We start from the raw sequence: 23,053 nt of genomic DNA, 5'->3' as shown, positions 1-23,053 counted from the left end.
AATAAACACACCCCAAAATCTATCACCCTCTTTCTCCTGTTTTCAAAAATACCAACATTGTGGCCCTAATGCGCTGCCTGGACACACGGCAGGACCCAAAAGGAAGGGAGCACCCGGAGGCTTTCAGGACTCATATTTTGCTTGAAAATGTTTTAGGCCCCACTGTATATTTGGAGAGGCTTTGAGCTGCCAGAACGATTGAAACTCCCCATAAACGACCCCATTTAGAAAACTAGACCCCATAAGGTATTTATTTAGGGGTATAGTAATTATTTTGACACCACAGTTCTTTGCTAAATTTAATGCATATCAGGTGAAAAAAATAATAATTTCACTTTTTTCATAAAAGTATTTGTTTGAAGACCGATTTCTTTGTAAAGCGACCATGAAAATGAAGAAACACACCTCAAAATCTATCACCCTCTTTCTCCTGTTTTCAAAAATACCCACATTGTGGCCCTAATGCGTTGTTTGGACACACGGCAGGGCCCCAAAGGAAGGGAACACCCGGAGTCTTTCAGGATATTTTGCTTGAAAATGTTTTAGGCCCCAATGTACATTTGGAGAAGCTTTGAGCTGCCAGAATGATAGAAACTCCCCATAAACAACCCCATTTCGAAAACTAGACCCCTTAAGGTATTTATCTAGGGGTATAGTTAGCATTTTGACCACACAGATTTTTCGCTAAATATATTGAAATTAGTCTGTAAGAATTAAAATGTACTTTTTTTCTGAAACAACATAGAAATTTTTATTATTTACAAGGAATAACGAAGAAAATGCACCCCAACATTTGTAAAGCAATGTCTCCCGATTACGACAATACCCCATATGTGGTAATAAACTGCTGTTTGGACCCACAGCAGGGCTCAGAAGGGAAGGAGCGCCATTTGGATTTATGATTTTGCTGGAATGGTTTTCGGTGCCATGTCGCATTTGCAATGCACTGGAGGGACCAAAACAGTGGAAACCCACCAAAAGTGACCCCATTTTGGAAAAACCTTCAAGGAATTTTTCTAGGGGTATAGTGAGCATTTAGACCCCACGGGTCTTTTGCAGAGTTTATTAGAATTAGGGCGCGAAAATTAATATCAACATTTTTTCCACTAAAATGTTGCATTTTCTCATTTTCACAAGGGATAAAGGAGGAAAAAAACAACCATTTTTTTATAAAGCAATTTCTCCCGAGTACGGAAATACCCAACATGTTGTCATACGTTTTTTCATTAGAAATGAATTAAGCCTTTCAGGACTGATCCATTTTTTTTTCATATTTTAGATTTTCACTCCTCGCTTTCCAAGAGCCATAACTTTTTTATTTTTCCATCAATAGAGTGGTGTGAGGGCTTATTTGTTGCGGGACAATCTGTAGTTTTCATTGGTACCATTTTGGGGTACATGCAATTTTTTTTGATCACTTTTTATTAAATTTTTTTGCAATCCTGAGCAAAAAACAGGAATTCTGACACCGTTTTTTATGTTTTCTTTTTGTGGCGCTCACCGTACGCTATAAATGACATTTTTACTTTATTCTGCGTGTTGGTACGGTTACGGCGATACCATATGTATATAGGTTTGGTCCTTTTTTTTAGCGTTTGCGCAATAAAATGACTTATTTATAAAAAAAAAAAATTCTGTGTCACCATATTCTGAGAGCCGTAATTTTTTAATTTTTTAGTCAAAAAAGCTGTGTAAGGGCTTGTTTTTTGCGGGACGGATAGAAGTTTTTATTGGTACTATTTTCGGGTACATGCAACTTTTTGATCACTTTTTATTCTTTATTTAGGGAGCGGTGGTGACCCAAAAAATTGCGATTCTGTCGTAGTTTTTTATTGATTTTTTTTGGGGTGTTCATCGTGCGGGAAAAATAACATTATAGTTTTATAGTTGGGTTCGTTACGAACGCGGTGATACCAGATATGGGTACTTTTTTAACGTGTTCATTTTTTTTCTATAATAAAAGTCTTATTATAGGAAAAAAAGCATTTAGTGTTTATAGAACTTATAACTTTTATTTTTACACTTTTTTTAAAACATTTTTATTACTTTTTTAACTTGTCCCACTAGGGGACACTTAGTCTTGCAGCTTTGATCGCTGCTAGAGTACATTACACTACACACGTAGTGTAATGTACTCTAACTGTCATTGTGACGTGACTGTCACACTGACAGGAAGCAGAGGAGGAACGGCCGGACGCTGTTCCTCCGAGGCTTCCGTGCATGGCAACCCGGAGGTCATTATCTGACCTCCGATTGCCGTGACAAGCATCGGTAGCCCCACGATCACTTCGTGGGGGCTGCCGATGTGCTTCAAACCACTTAAATGCGGCGACGGCAATCCGTTGCCGCACTTAAGGGGTTAACTGCCGAAATCAGCGGCGATGGTCCGCTGTCCGGCGAGACTGATGTCTCAGCTGTCTAGGACAGCTGTCAGCGCGCGTCTGTCACTCTGTGTTTACACAGAGTGACAGTTTGAAATTCGGACGAAAATGAACGTCATGGTGCGGGAACTAGCAGCCGACCATGACGTTCATTTTCGTCCTTGGTCGTTAAGGGGTTAAGAGGCAAAGATACGGCTTCTACCACTTAATTTATGTTTCCTCAGTTTAAAAAAAAAAAAAGGAAAAATTAAACAAACAAGCATGTATCCGGTGCTCCCAAGTGCCTGCTATAGATACTACTATACACCATATACATTTGTTTGTGGTATATAAGGGGCATGTATTTGGTGGAGTTGTTTTTATATATGCCATATCTACCAATTTGGCGGGGGTGCATTAGCTTTTATTTCTTATGATCATTTTGGTTGAGATTCCTACTTGGGATAGGGGGATTTTATGAGCGTAATATATTATATATGTGTATATATATCCATTCCTAAAAACACAAATTTGTCAGTTTTATTTACATAAGGTGGTTCCTGTCTCTTTAGGGTACTTGCTGTGCCTAGTCCCCCTTCACCAGTCACTCCGGAACTTTTGTCCCTGGAGGACATTGGGCTAAGGTTCCAGTATTGTATCGCAGCTGTGGAAGACTTGGAAAGGGAACGAAATGAGCTCATACGAGAGCTGGCCATACTTCAGGAGCCCTCATTGGAAGCTGTACAACAGGCACATGAGGAAATAGTGCAGGCATATGGACAGAAGGCTCAGACAGAACTGGAGAGGGACACTTTGCAGGAAGAGATACGAGGAATACGTCGCAGATTGTTCCGAGTGACTAAAGAATGTGTAGCTTGCCAATACCAGCTTGAAAATCGGCGTCAGGAATTAGCTCAGAAAACAGCAGAACACAAGGAACTAGAGACTGTTGCAGCTCGGTTGACAGAGGAGATTTCCCAACTGCGGAATACCTTTACTCAACAGAGACAGGGGGAAGAGCAGCGAGTTAGAGCTCCACAACGCAGGCGAATCTCACGTGAACTGCAGGAAAGAAGACGGCTCTCTGCAGACCTGCAAAGCCTGACTGAGGAACAACACAGTACCCTCCAAGACCATGGTAGCACAAACCCCACAATACTCAATCAAAATGAAATAAAACATGACAACAGTTTCTTTGGATAAAAATGGCCACGGTGTTTATTAAGGGTAACCTAAGATAAAATAATTCGAAGAGAATAACCATAAATAATCAAATAAATAATAAAATATAAATATTTTGACCAATAAAAACCAAGTCCGCCCAGCATTAGCTGGGTGACAAACCCCTCTAACAAACAACGTGACGTGAAGGAATTTAAGAACAATAGGGCGGGAGGGTGGGCGACGGTCCAATCTTCAAAAACTGGCTGCTTGACCACGATGAACTGCTCCTTTTATGTCCAATTTTCCCGCCTTTAGGATTTTATCAATGACCAATCAGCTGGCCTTCCACAAAACTGCCTGGAGATAGAATCTGCCAGAACCTGCTCATGCAATTGCACAGCTGACCTAGGTCCAATCAGCTGGGACCAACTCCAAACTGCCCAGAGACAGAAACATCTGGAAACCGGCTCGTGCCACCAGCACAGCTTACCCGGGGGACACCACGATGGTAAGTACCATTCTAATATAAAATAACAAATGGAGAAAAGAGGGAAAGGGGGAGAGAAAAACATACCAAGCAAAAAAACATATTTTATTAACAACTTATGGGGGGCCGTGCGACCATGTGTCCCCCAGGCAATAGCCTGGGGGGCCCCTGACATGGTAGCACAAACCCCACAATACTCAATCAAAATGAAATAAAACATGACAACAGTTTCTTTGGATAAAAATGGCCACGGTGTTTATTAAGGGTAACCTAAGATAAAATAATTCGAAGAGAATAACCATAAATAATCGAATAAATAATAAAATATAAATATTTTGACCAATAAAAACCAAGTCCGCCCAGCATTAGCTGGGTGACAAACCCCACAAGCCATGACATTACCAAGACATGGCCCCCCCAAAACACCGCAGCCATTCTTCAATTAAATTCTGCAGGCCCAAATTGAAAATGTCGATACCCACATCAGAAAGATGTATACAATCATTTCTGAACAGCCCGTCTGTGAGGTCTTCAAGGTCACTGTGTCTATAAGAAAGACCACCGAGGACCGACATGTATTTAGACATGGCTCTATTAATCCTTTTACGGATTCGATTCAAAAACTTATAATTTCCAGAGGACCATAGCAGTCTTGGAATAATCTCTGAAAAGGAAATAGTAGCGTCAGGGAAAAGACATTTTATCAAGGCTATATCCCTTCTCATTTCCCAAAGTAAGTCCAAAGTCTTTTCTTTACCTAGGTCATTGCCTCCAGCATGGATGATAATTAAATTCGGATCCGGCCAATAAGAACTCAGTGATTTAACTAAAGAAAACACGTTCTTCCATTGCAAACCCCTTACCCCATGCCAAAAAAACGAAAAAACTAGCGGATCCATAGACAAATTTTCTGTATAGGACCTTCTCGCGGATCTTTTCTGTGCCCAAAATATAAAAGAGTGGCCAAGGATCCAAACAACCAAACGCTTACCTGTGGATATATAATTACACTACTAACAAGTCTGGTCGAACATAAAGTTTAAATCTATTAGACTCCCACCTTCCAATTCTTTTTATAATCCCTTCATCAATTCCTAACTGTGCAGCTTCCGTAGCTGCACCTATTCTAAACGAATGGGAGGATATTTTTAAATGCTCCAACTTCAGGGACTTCAAACATTTCTTTAAAACAGAGTTAAACTGAAATCTGGACAGCTGATCCCCATTCTGATGAATCAGGAAAGCAACCCCAAGACTCGGCCTGATTGACAACCAATGTTTAACATTAGAAACTGGGCAAAGAACAGAACCCGAAAACTGATTAATTCTAACCAAACGACCTTTTCCTAATTGATCTGTCTTAGATTTTTTTTAACAATAACAAAACATGGTCAATTTTGCAACTAACATCCTGAAATGAAAGGCCCGGGACTGAAACTTTACTCTCTGCCACCAGTTCGCTTATTCTCAAGGCTGCAAAGAACATTAACACAAATGCTGTTCTAAACAAACACACTTCAAAATTACTAAAACAAACTAAATGTAACACATTGAATAATTTTAACAACAAATCTAATGAAATAGGCCTTCGTCTTTCCACAACCGGAGCTGACCTATGGTAACCTTTCAAAAGCTGCTTAACTGGGAAGAGCGAAGAAATAGCCGGACAACTGTTTAATTTAAGAAAGAAAGAGATGCCTGCCAGAGACTTAGAAATGGAGGCAAATGACAGCCTCCTACTAATCAGGCTACATACAAATTTTAAAACTAGACCTACCTCATTATGAAAGAAATTACAGTTCTCATTAACACAGAAATTAACCCACTCCTTCCAAGCAGCTGAATAATCAGCCTATGTTCTTGGAGCAAAGGATCTCTGAATATTAACATAGATTAGTCCCAAATCAGATTCCATAAATGAGGAGGACACGGAATTCCACAAAGCTCCGCTTCTGGTGCCATCGTTCTGAACCTCCGCCACTGACAACGAGATAATGAATCTGCTATATCATTCTTTTTTCCTTCTATATAGCTAGCTTTCAACCAGATGTTCAACTTCAGACAACATAAAGTTAAATGTCTTAATATCTTAACTACTAATTCACATTTTGAAGATAATGTGTTAATTGCAAAGACCACACCTTTGTTATCGGTAAACAACAAAATTCTCCTATTCTTAAAATAATGACCCCATACAACTATGGCTACCAAAACCGGAAATAATTCCAATAAGACAATATTTGAAGTAACTTTGCTTACACGCCAAGCACTGGGCCATAACTCAGCCGACCATTGACCATTAAAGAATGCCCCGTAGCCCATACTACCGGCTGCATCCGTAAATAAAGACAAAGAGTCAGAATCCTCAAAATTAAACTGCCAGCAACTGCGTCCATTAAATTTAGATAAAAATTCTAGCCATACGGCTAAATCTTCTTTTAGCTGAACCGTTAACCTAATATGGGACCTAGGTGACTTAAGACCCCTTGTTGAAAAATACAGTCGCTTTGAAAAAACTCTTCCCATAGGAATAACTCTAGAGGCAAAGCTCAACAACCCTAAAAGTGACTGCATATCATGTAATGAACATTTCTTCCTAGCTAACATACTGACTAAAGAAACCCTTAACTTTAACAATTTTTCCTCTGGTAAACTAAATTCCATTCTCTCAGAATCTATTCTAATACCTAAAAATTCTAATGACCTACATGGAAACACAGTCTTCTCTTCAGCTAACGGAACACCAAAAAATTTCATAAACTCGACAAATTTTAACAATAAGGAATAACATAACTCAGAACTAGCATCACCTATAAACAAAAAGTCATCAAGATAGTGCAGAACACCTCCATCCGGAATTTGTTTCTGCACTACCCAATGTAAAAAGGATGAAAATGCCTCAAAATAGAAACAAGATAAAGAAAAACCCATTGGTAAACATTTGTCATAAAAATAATCACCTTCAAATTGAAAACCTAGAGAGTTGAAACCTGCAGGGTTAACTGGTAGTAAACGGAAAGCTGATTTGATATCAGCTTTTGCTAAAAAAGCATTTTGACCAAACTGTCTCAATAAAGAGACAGCCTGATCAAACGAAGCATAGTGTACTGTCGCTTTAGACTTGTCAGCATCATCGTTTAATGAAGCCTTAAACGGGTAAGAAAGGTGATGTATTAAACAGAATGAATTCAATTCCTTCTTAGGGACAATTCCTAAAGGTGAAAGTCTAAATTTTGTAAACGGCGGATGTATAAAAGGACCAGCGATCCTGCCAGTTTCAAGCTCTTTCAGGATTTTCTGATGCACAATATCCTTATGCTGCTGGATGGATTTCAAATTATCCACCCAGCAACAACCAGATCCTTTGAAAGAAGGGATATCAAAACCAAACTTAAAACCGTTAAAAATTAAATTAGCTTTCTCCCTGTCTGGGAACATTTCTAGCCAAGGCGCCATTCTTATTAATTTCACTGGCGTCCATGCTTTTGGATAACTGTTCTTTGGAACTAGGGGGTTGAGACTGGTTTGCTCTTTTAAAACAGCGACACATTGGGTGCGAACCCCCACAAAAGGAACATTCATGTTTATACCGACAATTGTTCAACCATTTACACTGAGCTTCATTATAAGCAAAGCAAACTCCTTTCCTCAACGTATTCTGAGAACTAGGCTGCTGCTTGGGCACTGACCTTTGTGGAAGCATTAAACTAAGCCACAAACCAACATCCTTAGTGCCCCATTTTAATGAAGGGTACACTGCCATCTTCTGGCGAAACATTTCATCATAATTGTACCATGCTAAACCACCAAACTGGCGGTAAGCCTCAAGAATAATGTCTACATGCTGAAATAAATTACTAGAATTAATGAAAGACTTTTCCCCTAAAACTGAAGCATAGATACAGAACGCCTGTAGCCAGTTAAAGAAAGACTTAGGAGGAGAACGTTTTTTATCCTCATCTTTATCAGACTTACCATCCTGCTTGACAAGAGTCTCCTTCGCAGATGGTAATAAAGAAAATAAATCTATAAACTCATTCCTCCAAATACGCTCCTTAATTGCTGGCTGTAAATGAAAACCTAATGGCGAAATATCGCAAGACATCACTTCCTTACAGCAAGTTTCCGAAACACCAATTCCTTTCTCTAAAACAGGAATATTACTAAAACCAGCATTCTGTAAATGCTGACTACTATGCTTCCATACATCAGCGGGGGAACTAGCAGGAACAGCCGACTTACTGACCAAATCAGCTAATAATTTTAAAATATCAAACATTACATTAGAATTGAGGGGAGGGGGGATGGGGTGGGACAGATAAGGGGTAGCTGGCATCTCACCACTCTGTTCCACCTGTCCTGGGTCGTGCACCGCTTCTGCTACCTCCTGCTGCGTGCCTGTAGATCCTGGGGAAACTTGCTGACAGGAAATTTGACTCCTGGGACCTCTTCTTCTCCTTGATACTGGCGGGGGTGGGGAATAAGCCACCCTAGTCTTCCGGCTCCTCTTCCTCGGTTGCAGCTCTGAAGAAAAGTCCTGCGCGGCCTCTAAAACCAGTGAGGCCGGCGCTTCCGCTGTGTCCTCCACACCATCCTTGGAGCAGGAGGGGGTACACGACCAAACTGTTGTCTCCCGTTCTCTGACTAAACTTCTGGCCAGCGGGTTAGCCAATTGCGCCGGCACTTGCTGCGCACTTCCGGCACTGTGCGCCACCTTCTTTGATGACACGGTCGGCCGCCTCCTCTCAAGCTCCGGCACCTGGAGCGAACGTCCGTAACTGCGCTCCACCCTCAGTGATGACTCTGCTGCAGACTTCATCCTCTTGGCTGCAGCTGATGACGGCACCTCGAGCGACGACCCAGCAGGAGACACTGCTTCCTCTATGTCGTCTTCCAGCCCAGCAAGTTCGCTTCTTCCCTCGACTTCCCTCGACGGCGCTGCTGCTAGGCATTGCCTCAGCCAGTTTTCTCCTCCTTCCGACTCCGCTCTTCTGATCAGCTCCATCAGCAGGACATCCATGGCAACGGTCCAATCTTCAAAAACTGGCTGCTTGACCACGATGAACTGCTCCTTTTATGTCCAATTTTCCCGCCTTTAGGATTTTATCAATGACCAATCAGCTGGCCTTCCACAAAACTGCCTGGAGATAGAATCTGCCAGAACCTGCTCATGCAATTGCACAGCTGACCTAGGTCCAATCAGCTGGGACCAACTCCAAACTGCCCAGAGACAGAAACATCTGGAAACCGGCTCGTGCCACCAGCACAGCTTACCCGGGGGACACCACGATGGTAAGTACCATTCTAATATAAAATAACAAATGGAGAAAAGAGGGAAAGGGGGAGAGAAAAACATACCAAGCAAAAAAAACATATTTTATTAACAACTTATGGGGGGCCGTGCGACCATGTGTCCCCCAGGCAATAGCCTGGGGGGCCCCTGACATTACCACTACCTAAGGGGATTGTGATACGCTAAGCAGCAGCGCCATTGTGTGGTCAATGCTGAGAAATCTCACTAAATTGAATGTAATACAGGCAGCCTAGTGATACGCTGAGCAGCAGCGCCAACGTGTGGTCAATGCTGGGAAATGTGCACTACATATTATATATTTGAGAAAATTTGTTTGAAGCCCGATTGGGATATGCTAAGCAGCAGCGCCATCGTGTGGTCAATGTTGAGAAATCTCACTAAATTGAATGTAAGGCAGGCAGCCTAGTGATACGCTGGGCAGCAGTACCATCGTGTGGTCAATGCAGGAAATGCACACTATATCTATATATTATATATTTTAGAAAGTTTGTTTGAAGCCCGATTGTGATATGCTAAGCAGCAGCGCCATCGTGTGGTCAATGCTGAGAAATCTCACTAAATTGGATGTAATGCAAGCAGCCTAGTGATACGCTGAGCAGCAGCGCCATCGTGTGGTCAATGCTGGGAAATGCACACTATATCTATATATTATATATTTTAGAAAGTTTGTTTGAAGCCCGATTGTGATACGCTAAGCAGCAGCGCCATCGTGTGGTCAATGCTGAGAAATCTCACTAAATTTAATGTAAGGCAGGCAGCCTAGTGATACACTGAGCAGCAGCGCCATCGTGTGGTCAATGCTGGAAAATGCACAATATATCTATTATATAGTTTAGAAAGTTTGTTTGAAGCCCGATTGTGATACGCTAAGCAGCAGCACCATCGTGTGTTCAATGCTGAGAAATCTCACTAAATTGAATATAAGGCAGGCAGCCTAGTGATACGCTGAGCAGCAGCGCCATCGTGTGGTCAATGCAGGAGAAATGTACATGTATGCGATTCCGCTGCAAAAAACGCAACTTATTAATAATTTTAATCTTATACTCACCTAGAATTCTGTTTCTTTTTCTGGGCCAGCCTCCTGGGACGACGTTTCATCCCATGTGACTGCTGCAGTCAATCGCAGGCTGCAGCGGTCACATGGGATGAAACATCAACTCAGAGCTGCAGGATGTAGGAGGGAAGCGTCGCCATGGTAAGTATCCATTTTTTTTTCTGCTCAGTTTTCCGCAGCGGCCATTCCTGGCCGAAAAACTGCGGCACAGGGCAGTGCTTTTACACAGCGTATCTGCCTTGCATGAACATACCCGTACAGTATATACATATAGTAGCTGCTGTCTTACAACGATACAGCTGCAAACCACGTCAACATGTTGCATTCCCACGAGTCAGCACAGTTTTCAAATGATTGTTAATGTCCATGGAGTTTTTTGCAGACATTAACAATCATTTAAAAACTGCACCTTTTGATAAAACTGCATGTGCTGCATGTTTTACCGGACAATGGTTTTTACGATCTGATTGTTTGCATTAACCCCTTCCCTCTTTGGCCACTTTTGACCTTCCTGACCGAGCCTCATTTTTCAAATCTGACATGTGTCACTTTATGTGGTAATAACTCCGGAATGCTTTCACCTATCCAAGCGATTCTGAGATTGTTTTCTCGTGACACATTGGACTTTAAGTTACTGGCAAAATTTGCTTGATATGTTCAGTATTTAATTGTGAAAAACACCAAAATTTAGCGAAAAATTGCAAAAATTAGCATTTTTCTCAATTTAAATGTATCTGCTTGTAAGACAGGCAGTTATAACACACAAAATTGTTGCTAACTAACATCCCCCATATGTCTACTTTAGATTGGCATTGTTTTTTGAACATCCTTTTATTTTTCTATGACATCACAAGGCTTAGAACTTTAGCAGCAATTTCTCACATTTTCAAGAAAATTTCAAAAGGCCATTTTTACAGGGGCCAGTTCAGCAGTGAAGTGGCTTTGAGGGCCTTATATATTAGAAACCCCCAAAAATTCACCCCATTTTAAAAACTTCACCCCTCAAAGTATTCAAAACAGCATTTAGAAAATGTCTTAACCCTTTACACATGTCAAAGGAATTAAAGCAAAGTAGAGGTGAAATGTACAAATTTCATTTTTTTTGGCAGAAATAAATATTTAGTACAATTTTTTTTATAACACAGAAGGTTTTACCAGAGAAATGCAACTCAATATTTGTTGCCCAGTTTATGCAGTTTTAGGAAATATCCCACATGTGGCCCTAGCATGCTAATAGACTGAAGCATCGGCCTCAGAAGCAAAGGAGCACCTAGTGGATTTTGGGGCCTTATTTTTGTTAGAATAAATTTTAGGCACCATGTCAGGTTTGAAGGGCTCTTGTGGTGCCAAAACAGTCAAAATCCCCCAAAAGTGACCCCATCTGGGAAACTACACACCTCAAGGAAATTATCTAGGGGTACAGTGAGCATTTTGACCACACAGTTTTTTTACAGAAATTATTGGAAGTAGGACGTGAAAATTAAAATCGACATTTTTTCAAATAAAATGTAGGTTTAGCGATTTTTTTTCTCAATTCCACAAGGACTAAAGGAGAATAAGCACCATAAAATTTGTAAAGCAATTTCTCCCGAGTAAAAAAATACCCCACATGTGGTAATAAACGGTTGTTTGGAGACACGGCAGGGCTGAGAAGGGAAAGAGCGCTATTTGGCTTTTGGAGCTCAAGTTTAGCAGGAATGGTTTGCGGAGGCCATGTCACATTTACAAAGCCCCTGAGGGGACAAAACAGTGGAAACCCCCCACAAGTGACCCCATTTTGGAAACTACACCCATTGAGGAAATTATCTAGGGGTATAGTGAGCGTTTTGACCCAACATAATTTTTGCATAAATTATTGGAAGTAGGCCCTGAAAATGACAATCTAAATTTTTTCAAAGAAAATGAAGGTTTAGCTAATTTTTTCTCATTTCCACAAGGACTGAAGGAGAAAAAGCACCGTAAAATTTGTAAACCAATCTCTCCCGAGTAAAACAGTACCCCAAATGTGGTAATAAACGGCTGTTTGGACACACGGCAGGGCTTCAAAGGGATGGAGTGCAATTTGGCTTTTGGAGTTCACATTTAGCAGGAATGGTTTGCGGAGGCCATGTCACATTTACAAAGTCCCTGAGGAGACAAAACAGTGGAAACCCCCACAAGTGACCCAATTTTGGAGACTACACCCATTGAGGAAATTATCTAGGTGTATAGTGAGCGATTTGACCCCACAGTTTTTTTGCAGAAATTATTGGAAGTAGGCCCTGAAAATAAAAATCAACATTTTTTCAAAGAAAATGTAGGTTTAGCTTATTTTTACTCATTTCCACAAGGACTGAAGGAGAAAAAGCACCACAAAATTTGTAAAGCAATTTCTCCCGAGTAAAACAATGCCCCACATGTGGTAATTAACGGCTGTTTGGAGACACGGCTTGGCTTAGAAGGGAAAGAGCGCTATTTGGCTTTTGGAGATCACATTGAGCAGGAATAGTTTGCGGCGGCCATGTCACATTTGCAAAGCCCCTGAGGGGAAAAAACAATGAAAACGCCCAAAAAGTGACACCATTTAGGAAACTACACCTCTTGAGGAATTTATCTAGGGGCGTAGTGAGCATTTTGACCCCACAGATGTTTCATAGAATTTATTAGAATTGGGCAGTGAAAATAAAAACAATCCTTTTTCTTCAATAAGACGTAGCTTTAGCGCAATTTTTTTCATTTTCACAACAAATAAAGGAAAAAAAAGAACCCAACATTTGTAAAGCAATTTCTCCCGAGTACGGCAATACCCCATATGTGGTCATAAACTGCTGTTTGGGCACACGGCAGGGCTCAGAAGGGAAGGACCACCATTTGGAGTGCAGATGTTGCTGGATTGGTTTCTGGGCGCCTGTGGGCCCAAAACAGTGGAAACCCCCCAGAAGCGACCCAATTTTGGAAACTACACCCCTCAATGCATTTACCTAGGGGTGTAGTGAGCATGTTAACCCTGCAGGTGTATTGTAGAAATTAGTGTGAACTCGATGTTGCAGAGTGAAAATGGGATTTTTTCCACAGATATGTGGACAATATGTGGTGCCCGGCTTGTGCCACCATAACAAGACAGCTCTCTAATTATTATGCTGGGTTTCCTGGTTTTAGAAACACCCTACATGTGGCCCTAATCTCTTGCCTGGACAGTCGAACAGGCTCAGGAGTGAAAGCGTACCATGTAAAATTGAGGCCTAATTTGGCGATTTGCAAAGTATTGGTTCACAACTGCAAAGGCTCAGATGTGAAATAATAAAAATAAACCCCTGGGAAGTGACCCCATTATGGAAACTGCACCCCTCAATGCATTTATTAAGGGGTGTAGTGAGCATTTTCACCCCACAGGTCTTTTCCATAAATGAATGCGCTGTGGATGGTGCAAATTAAAAATTTATATTTTTCCCTAGATATGCCATTCAGTGGCAAATATGTCGTGCCCAGCTTATGCCACTGGAGACACACACCCCAAAAATTGCTAATAGGGTTCTCCCGGGTATGACGGTGCCATATATGTGGAAGGAAACTGCTGTTTGGGGACGCTGTAGGGTTCAGATGGGAGGAAACGCCATTTGGCTTTTGGAGCGTGGATTTTGCTTGGTAGTAGTTTTGTTTGGAGTCTTACTGGTGTTTCCGTTTATAATGTGGGGGTACATGTAAGCCGGGCGGAGTATATAAGGGGCATAGTCAGGTGGTATAATAATGGGGTAAAAAAAAACAATAAAATGATCCATAGATGTGTGTTACGCTGTGACACAATCATTTCTGCACAGGCTGGTGTCGCACTGATATATGGTGTCCTTTATTATCCCCCTTTTGATCCACACTCCGCGCCTTTGTAGTTTGGGGAATTTTGCTAGGAAGTGTTGTCCTGGTATAATACGGGCACCGTCGCTTCCAGCGGATATGTTTGGGCCCTCCCTTTCCTGGTTCCCTAATTTTAGGTCCTTGATAAATCGCCTCTTCAAACAGAAGAAATGTTCCCCTCGGGCACAACTGCATATTTTTTTATTTCCTGACTTATTGGAGCCATAACTAATTTTATTTTTCATAGACGTAGCGGTATGAGGGCTGGTTTGTTGCGGGACGAGCTGTAGTTATTATTGGTACCATTTTGGGGTACATGCAACTTTTTGATCACCTTTTATCCTATTTTTTGGAAGGCCAGGTAAACAAAAAAACGCAATTCTGGCACAGCTTTTGTCTTTTTTTTTATACAGCGTTCACCATGCGTTATAAATTACATGTTAACTTTATTCTGCGGGTCAGTACGATTCCGGCGATACCTATTTTATAGGACTTTTTTATGTTTTACAACTTTTTGCACAATAAAATTACTTTTGTAAAAAGAATGTATTTTTTCTGTCGCCAAGTTGTGAGAACCATAACTTTTTAATTTTTTTGTCGACGGAGGTGTATGAGGGCTTGTTTTTTGCGGGACGAGCTATAGTTTTTATAGGTACCATTTTTGGATACGTGCGACTTTTTGATCACTTTTTATTCTAACATTTGTAGGGCAAAGTGACAAAAAAACAGAAACTCTGGTAACGTTTTTTACATTTTTTTTTTTACGCTGTTCACCGCGTGCAATAAATAATATAATATTTTGATACCTCAGGTCGTTACGGTCGCGGCGATATCAAATACATATGGTTTATTATTATTTTTCAATAATAAAGGACTTGATAAGAGTAAAAGGGGGATTGTGTTTTATTTGATTACTTGAAACTTTTATTGTTTTCAAACTTTTATTATTTGCACTTTTTTTTACACTTTTTTATACTTTTTTTACACTTTTTCTCAAGTCCCACTAGGGGACTTGAAGGTCCAACGGTCAGATATTTTTTTTTCTAATACATTGCACTACCTATGTAGTGCAATGTATTAGATCTGTCAGTCATTCACTGACAGCAAGCCGATTAGGCTTCGCCTCCCGGCGGGGCCTAAATCGGCTTCCGTAATGGCAGAGCAGGAGACCATTGTGTCTCCTGTTGCCATAACAGCAGTCGCCAGTCCTGATTGCCTGTCAGGGCTGGCGATCTGCTAGTAACCGCTACGATGAAGCAATCGCTTTTGATTGCTGCATCGAAGGGGTTAATGGCAGGGATCGGAGCTAGCTCCGGTTCCTGCCGTTACAGGTGGATGTCAGCTGTACAGTACAGCTGACTTCCACCGCTGATGACGCCGGGCGGATCTTGACCGGCTTCGGTGCTAGGCAGACCGGGAGGCCAGTATTAGGCCTCCGGTTGCCATTGCAGCCACCATAACCCCGGCAATTTCATTACTGGGGTTCCGATGAGCTGCAAACACCTTAAGTGCAGCGATTTGAGCGCTGCACTTAAGGGGTTAATGGCGGGGATCGAAGCTAATTTCGGTCCCCGCCGTTACAGCCGGATGTCAGCTGTTAGATACAGCTGAGATCCGGTGATGATGGCACCGGCTCATCTTCTGAGCCGGTCCCAAACATTCGGCGTATATGTACGGCAAGATGCGGGAAGTCAATGCTTTCCATGACGTACATTTACGGCAAATGTCGGGAAGGGGTTAAAGGTTATGAAAACTTTTTTTTTTTTTAAATGTCAGTCAGTGTGTTTTGTGCAACTTTATAATTAGTTTTTATTAAAAAATCTTTTTACTTTTTGAGATACAGCTGCTCTGTTACTTGTATACAGAGAAGCTGTATCCTACGCTGAATCCTGAACTTGTCAGGTCTGTGGGACTGATGGGTTCAGTGTCAGCGGGTCCTGTGTGTCCTGTGTGTCTGACATGCTGGATCCACCTGTAATACATCACATCTAAGTTAGATGTGATAGATTATAGGTGGATACAGTCGACTACTCTATTGATACTGCCAATAAAACGAAAACCTTGTGAAACGGAGACAAACAGAAACCATTAGCAACGGAAGCGTTACCATTGAAATGGTAACAGAATGCTATGGTTTCCGTTTGGTTTCCGTTCGTAGGTTCCCCTGACGGAAAGGTCTGACGGAACCCATGAACGGAACCACGATGCAGGTGAGAACGAAGCCTAATTATTACTGTATGATCTTTACAGATGGTGGAAGGTACTATTTTTTGGGGTATAAGCAACTCCCAGAATATGATAACCATAATTCTGGTCATACTGGAAGCTGCTAACCTGACTTTGCAAATGATCTCTGTACTGAAATGTATTTGTACTGAGCTTTGTTCTGGTCCTGTATTCATGTACTGAGCTTGGTTCTGGTGCTGTATATATCTAATGAGATTTGTTCTGGAACTGTACATATGTAATGAGCTTGGTTCTGGTGTTGTGTATAGAACTATATTGCTTGTAAAATGTACAAATGTTTTTATGCTCGGGTTACATAAAAAAAATTTGGAAAATAAATGACACGTCATTGATTGGTAGAGAAAACAAACATGGCGAGGGTGGAAGGAGATGTCGGGAAAGAGGTTGGGGGGGCGCCAAACTGAATCTTTACCCCGGGTACTGGAGAACCTAGCTACGACCTCTGCTATGTGTGTTGTATGTATGTGTCTGTGTGTGTGTGTGTGTGTGTGTGTGTATATGTTCCAGTGTGTGTGTGTGTGTATATGTGTACATATGTCTCTATGTTAGTGTATATATATTTATGCCTCTGTGTGTGTTTATATATGTGTGGGTATAGTCAGGGCCGTCGTCAGCACCCGGCGAACCCGGGCAAGTTCCAGGGCCCATTACCCTTGGGGGGGCCCACTCGGCCGCCGGGTGCTGTCGCTGCTGTCATCACGGCATCACTGTCCATATATGGACAGTCCGTGAAATTCATGGACAGTCCGTGAAATGAGAGGACTTTTGGCAACTGTCCGGAATAAAAAGAATGCGTCCGTGATTTCTATATTTTTTTGTTGTGCAAGGAGCTGCACATATGCCAGTTGTGGCTGCGTGATGACCTCTCATGTAGAACATTGTTAGCAGCCTTCCCAGCCTCCGCGCACCACGTCTGGTCTGTAGTACTAGCAGGGGCCTCCTACCCGCCAGAGAGGACAACGGAGAGGAGGAAATCCGACAGCGGAGAGAGTGCGGCTTGGCTGGGACCTGACAGGTGACACAGGAGAATCTATGCAGAGCAGGACGCTGGGCTGCCGTTACTTCAGCTTGTACTGCTGATATGTGAAGCCCCTGCCCGGTGGCTTGCTCTGTATCTAATTCACTGCCCAGCAGCTGTACAGGTCAGCAGCACCCGGCTCCTTCACTGTGTCTGCACCACTGACCTGCATAGCTGCTGCTGCTGCTAAAATGTCTACTAAACCCTGTACAGCCCAGTACTCCCTTGATAGCCCCTTCAGTTCCTAATCTCCCTCTGTACACCCCTCCCCCCAGCACTGGAACACCACCCCGTGCTGAAGAAGTCAGAGGAGACAGAAGTTGCCGAAGAAGCAGTCTACAGGAAGGAGATAAGTGTCAATGTGTCTAAAGACAAAGAGGTGACTGGAGTGTGACTCAATGTATGTATGTATGTATGTATGTATGTATGTATGTAGTGTGTGTGTAATGGCTCTATATGTGTGTGTATATGTAGTTTGTGTGTGTATGTAATATTTGTGCGAGTGCGTGTGTATATTTGTGTGCATTTTGTATATATATGTAGTGTGTGTGTAGTGTATGTGTGCAGTATGTATGTGTGCAATGTGTGTAATATGTAGTATGTGGGCAGTATACATGTATGTATGTATGTATGTATGTATGTATGTATGCAGTATGTATGTGTGCAGTATGTATGTGTGCAGTGTGTATGTGTGCAGTGTGTATGTGTGCAGTGTGTATATGTGCATTGTGTGTATATGCAGTGTGTGGGCAGTATGTTTGCATGTGTGCAGTATGTATGTATGTATGTATGTATTTATTCAGTATGTATGTGTGCAGCATGTATGTATGTATGTATTTATTTATTCAGTGTGTATCTGTGCAGTATGGATGTGTGCAATATCTATGTGTGTATGTGTGCAGTATGTATGTGTGTATGTATGTATGTATATGTGCAGTATGTATATGTGTGCAGTATGTATATGTGCATTGTGTGTATTTGTAGTGCATGGGCAGTATTTATGTATGTGTGCAGTAAATATATATATATGTGCAGTGTGAGTATATGTAGTGTGTGGGCAGTATGTGTGTGTGCAGTATGTATGTGTGCAGTATGTATGTATGTATGTATGTATGTATGTATGTGTGCAGTATGTATGTATGTATGTATGTATGCAGTATGTATGTGTGCAGTATGTATGTGTGCAGTGTGTATGTTTGCAGTGTGTATATGTGCATTGTGTGTATATGCAGTGTGTTGGCAGTATGTTTGTATGTGTGCAGTATGTATGTATGTATTCAGTATGTATGTGTGCAGCATGTATGTATTTATGTATTCAGTGTGTCTGTGTGCAGTATGGATGTGTGCAGTATCTATGTGTGCAGTATGTATGTATGTATGTATGTATGTATGTGCAGTATGTATGTGTAATATGGATATATGTATGTGTCCAGTATGTGTATGTGCAGTGTGTGCAGTATGTATGTGTGCAGTATGTGTATATGTAGCGTGTGGGCAGTATATATGTATGCATGTATGTCTGCAGTATGTATGTGTGTGCAGTATGTATGTATGTATGTATGTATGTATGTGTGCAGTATGTATATGTGCAGTATGTATATAGGTATGTATGTGTGCAGTATGTATGTGTGTGTGTGCAGTATGTATGTGTGTGCAGTATGTATATGTGCAATATGTATGTATGTATGTATGCGTGCAGTATGTGTAGTGTGTGCAGTATGTATGTGTGCAGTATGTATGTGTTCAGTGTGTATATATGTAGCGTGTGGGTAGTATATATGTATGCAGTGTGGGCAGTATGTATGTGTGCAGTATGTATGTGTGTGTGCAGTATGTATGTGTGTGCAGTATGTATATGTGCAATATGTATGTATGTATGTATGGATGTATGTGTGCAGAATGTATGTGTGCAGTATGTATGAATGTATGTATGTGTGGAGTATGTATGTGTGTAATTGCAGTATGTATGTGTGTGCAGTATGTATGTATGTATGTATGTGTGCAGTATGTATGTGTGTGCAGTATGTACAGTGAAGGAAATAAGTATTTGATCCCTTGCTGATTTTGTAAGTTTGCCCACTGTCACAGACATGAACAGTCTAGAATTTTTAGGCTAGGATAATTTTACCAGTGAGAGATAGATTATATATAAAAAAAAAAACAGAAAATCACATTGTCAAAATTATATATATTTATTTGCATTGTGCACAGAGAAATAAGTATTTGATCCCTTTGGCAAACAAGACTTAATACTTGGTGGCAAAACCCTTGTTGGCAAGCACAGCAGTCAGACATTTTTAGTAGTTGATGATGATGGCCCACTCCTCTTTGCAGATCATCTGTAAATCATTAAGATTTTGAGGCTGTCGCTTGGCAACTCCGATCTTCAGCTCCCTCCATAAGTTTTCGATGGGATTAAGGTCTGGAGACTGGCTAGGCTACTCCTTGACCTTAATGTGCTTCTTTTTGAGCCACTCCTTTGTTGCCTTGGCTGTATGTTTTGGGTCATTGTCGTGCTGGAAGACCCAGCCACGGGCCATTTTTAATGTCCTGGTGGAGGGAAGGAGGTTGTCACTCAGGATTTGACGGTACATGGCTCCATCCATTTTCCCATTGATGCGGTGAAGTAGTCCTGTGCCCTTAGCAGAGAAACACCCCCAAAACATAATGTTTCCACCTCCATGCTTGACAGTGGGGACGGTGTTCTTTGGGTCATAGGCAGCATTTCTCTTCCTCCAAACACGGCGAGTTGAGTTAATGCAAAAGAGCTCAATTTTAGTCTCATCTGACCACAGCACCTTCTCTCAATCACTCTCAGAATCATCCAGATGTTCATTTGCAAACTTCAGACGGGCCTGTACATGTGCCTTCTTGAGCAGGGGGACCTTGCGGGCACTGCAGGATTTTAATCCATTACGGCGTAATGTGTTACCAATGGTTTTATTGGTGACTGTGGTCCTAGCTGCCTTGAGATCATTAACAAGTTCCCCCCGTGTAGTTTTCGGCTGAGCTCTCACCTTCCTCAGGATCAAGGATGCCCCACGAGGTGATATTTTGCATGGAGCCCCAGATCGATGTCGATTGACAGTCATTTTGTATGTCTTCCATTTTCTTACTATTGCACCAACAGTTGTCTCCTTCTCACCCAGCGTCTTACTTATGGTTTTGTAGCCCATTCCAGCCTTGTGCAGGTCTATGATCTTGTCCCTGACATCCTTAGAAAGCTCTTTGGTCTTGCCCATGTTGTAGAGGTTAGAGTCAGACTGATTAATTGAGTCTGTGGACAGGAGTCTTTTATACAGGTGACCATTTAAGACAGCTGTCTTTAATGCAGGCACCAAGTTGATTTGGAGCGTGTAACTGGTCTGGAGGAGGCTGAACTCGTAATGGTTGGTAGGGGATCAAATACTTATTTCTCTGTGCACAATGCAAATAAATATATATAATTTTGACTATGTGATTTTCTGTTTTCTTTTTTATATAATCTATCTCTCACTGGTAAAATTAACCTAGCCTAAAAATTCTAGACTGTTCATGTTTTTGACAGTGGGCAAACTTACAAAATCAGCAAGGGATCAAATACTTATTTCCTTCACTGTATATGTGCATTGTGTGTATCTGTAGTGTGTGGGCAGTATTTATGTATGTGTGCAGTATATATATATGTGCAGTGTGTGTGCAGTATGTATGTGTGCAGTATGTATGTGTGCAGTGTGTGTATATGTAGCGTGTGGGCAGTATATATGTATGCAGTGTGGGCAGTATGTATGTATGTATGTATGTATGTGTGCAGTGTGTGAATATGTAACATGTGTGCATTATGTATAGGTATGTATGCAGTGTGTAGATGGTGTGTGCAGTATGTTTGTATGTATGTATGTATTAGAAACAGGGAGAGAACCTCCAGCTCACCGGTCTGCGTCTCCAGCAGCATCACTCGGATCCCCGCGACGGCCCGCGGTAAGGAACAGCAATGTAGGAGAAAAAATGATCCAGCGCTGATAGTAATTTAAAAGGGAAATGAGAGTCCCATGTTTATTGAAGAAAGATCTTAAAATCGGAGGGGAGACGCAGTCCCAAGGTGCAAGTAGTCAGGGTAGATACCCAAGCCTACGCGTTTCGAACGCGATCTGCGTTCTTAATCATGGCAAGTATGTAAGTATGTGTGCATTGTGTAGATGTAGTGTGTGCAGTATGTACACTACCATTCAAAAGTTTGGGGTCACCCAGACAATTTTGTGTTTTCCATGAAAACTCACACTTATATTTATCAAATGAGTTGCAAAATGACTAGAAAATATAGTCAAGACATTGACAAGGTTAGAAATAATGATTTTTATTTGAAGTAATAATTTTCTCCTTCAAACTTTGCTTTGTGGGAAAGGACACAGAGACATAAGAGACTTTCTACGCCAGTTTTCACACTTTTTAAGAAATGGGGCGTGGTAAAGGCAAAGGGGCTGTGAGCCAACAAATTTATTATGATTAACCCCAGAAAACTGGCGTCAATTATAGTGAAAGTCTACGCCAGCTCCTCGCTAACATAGATTTCACTCCATGGGGCATAGCAAGGTAGAGGCCCGTGCTGGACCTCATACTTTCCCCCCCCCCCCCTTCATCTGACCAAACCCTGGCCTCCCATTGGACAGTTAAATTAAAAATATATATATACACTACCGTTCAAAAGTTTAGGGTCACTTAGAAATTTCCTTATTTGCACAGTTTTTTTCAATGAAGATAACATTAAATTAATCAGAAATACACTCTATGCATTGTTAATGTGGTAAATGACTATTCTAGCAGCAAACATCTGGTTTTTAATGCAATATCTACATAGGTGTATAGAGGCCCATTCCCAGCAACCATCACTCCAGTGTTCTAATGGTACATTGTGTTTGCTAACTGTGTTAGAAGGCTAATGGATGATTAGAAAACACTTGAAAACCCTTGTGCAATTATGTTAGCACCGCTGTAATCAGTTTTGCTGTTTAGAGGAGCTATAAAACTGACCTTCCTTTGAGCTAGTTGAGAATCTGGAGCATTACATTTGTGGGTTCGATTAAACTCTCCAAATGGCTAGAAAAAGAGAGCTTTCATGTGAAACTCGACAGTCTATTCTTGTTCTTAGAAATGAAGGCTATTCCATGCGAGAAATTGCCAAGAAACTGAAGATTTCCTACAACGGTGTGTATTACTCCCTTCAGAGGACAGCACAAACAGGCTCTAACCAGAGTAGAAAGACAAGTGGGAGGCCCCGCTGCACAACTGAGCAACAAGACAAGTACATTAGAGTCTCTACTTTGAGAAATAGATGCCTCACAGGTCCTCAACTGGCAGCTTCATTAAATAGTACCCGCAAAACGCCAGTGTCGACGTCTACAGTGAAGAGGCGACTCCAGAATGCTGGTCTTCAGGGCAGAGTGGCAAAGAAAAAGCCATATCTGAGACTGGCTAATAAAAGGAAAAGATTAATATGGGCAAAAGCACACAGACATTGGACAGAGGAAGATTGGAAAAAAGTGTTATGGACAGACGAATCGAAGTTTGAGGTGTTTGGATCACACAGAAGAACATTTGT

At 41.5% G+C, this 23,053-nt stretch overlaps 1 protein-coding gene across 1 annotated transcript; it reads right to left on the bottom strand.

Annotated features, from left to right (window-relative positions):
* Positions 1 to 5,786: 5,786 nt before the first annotated feature.
* Positions 5,787 to 9,520, bottom strand: LOC142699181 (uncharacterized). The gene is made up of 2 exons (XM_075848029.1): positions 8,353 to 9,520; positions 5,787 to 5,991 (listed from the first exon to the last, which is right to left on the bottom strand). The coding sequence occupies exons 1-2, from the start codon at positions 9,029 to 9,031 to the stop codon at positions 5,864 to 5,866; spliced, it is 807 nt and encodes a 268-aa protein (XP_075704144.1). The 5' UTR covers positions 9,032 to 9,520; the 3' UTR covers positions 5,787 to 5,863.
* Positions 9,521 to 23,053: the final 13,533 nt, after the last annotated feature.

This window comes from Rhinoderma darwinii, unplaced genomic scaffold, assembly GCF_050947455.1.
Source record: "Rhinoderma darwinii isolate aRhiDar2 unplaced genomic scaffold, aRhiDar2.hap1 Scaffold_140, whole genome shotgun sequence".
Taxonomy (NCBI): Eukaryota; Metazoa; Chordata; class Amphibia; order Anura; family Rhinodermatidae; genus Rhinoderma; species Rhinoderma darwinii.
The sequence above is the reverse complement of the archived record's forward strand: the minus strand, read 5'-3'. Positions and strand labels throughout refer to the sequence as shown.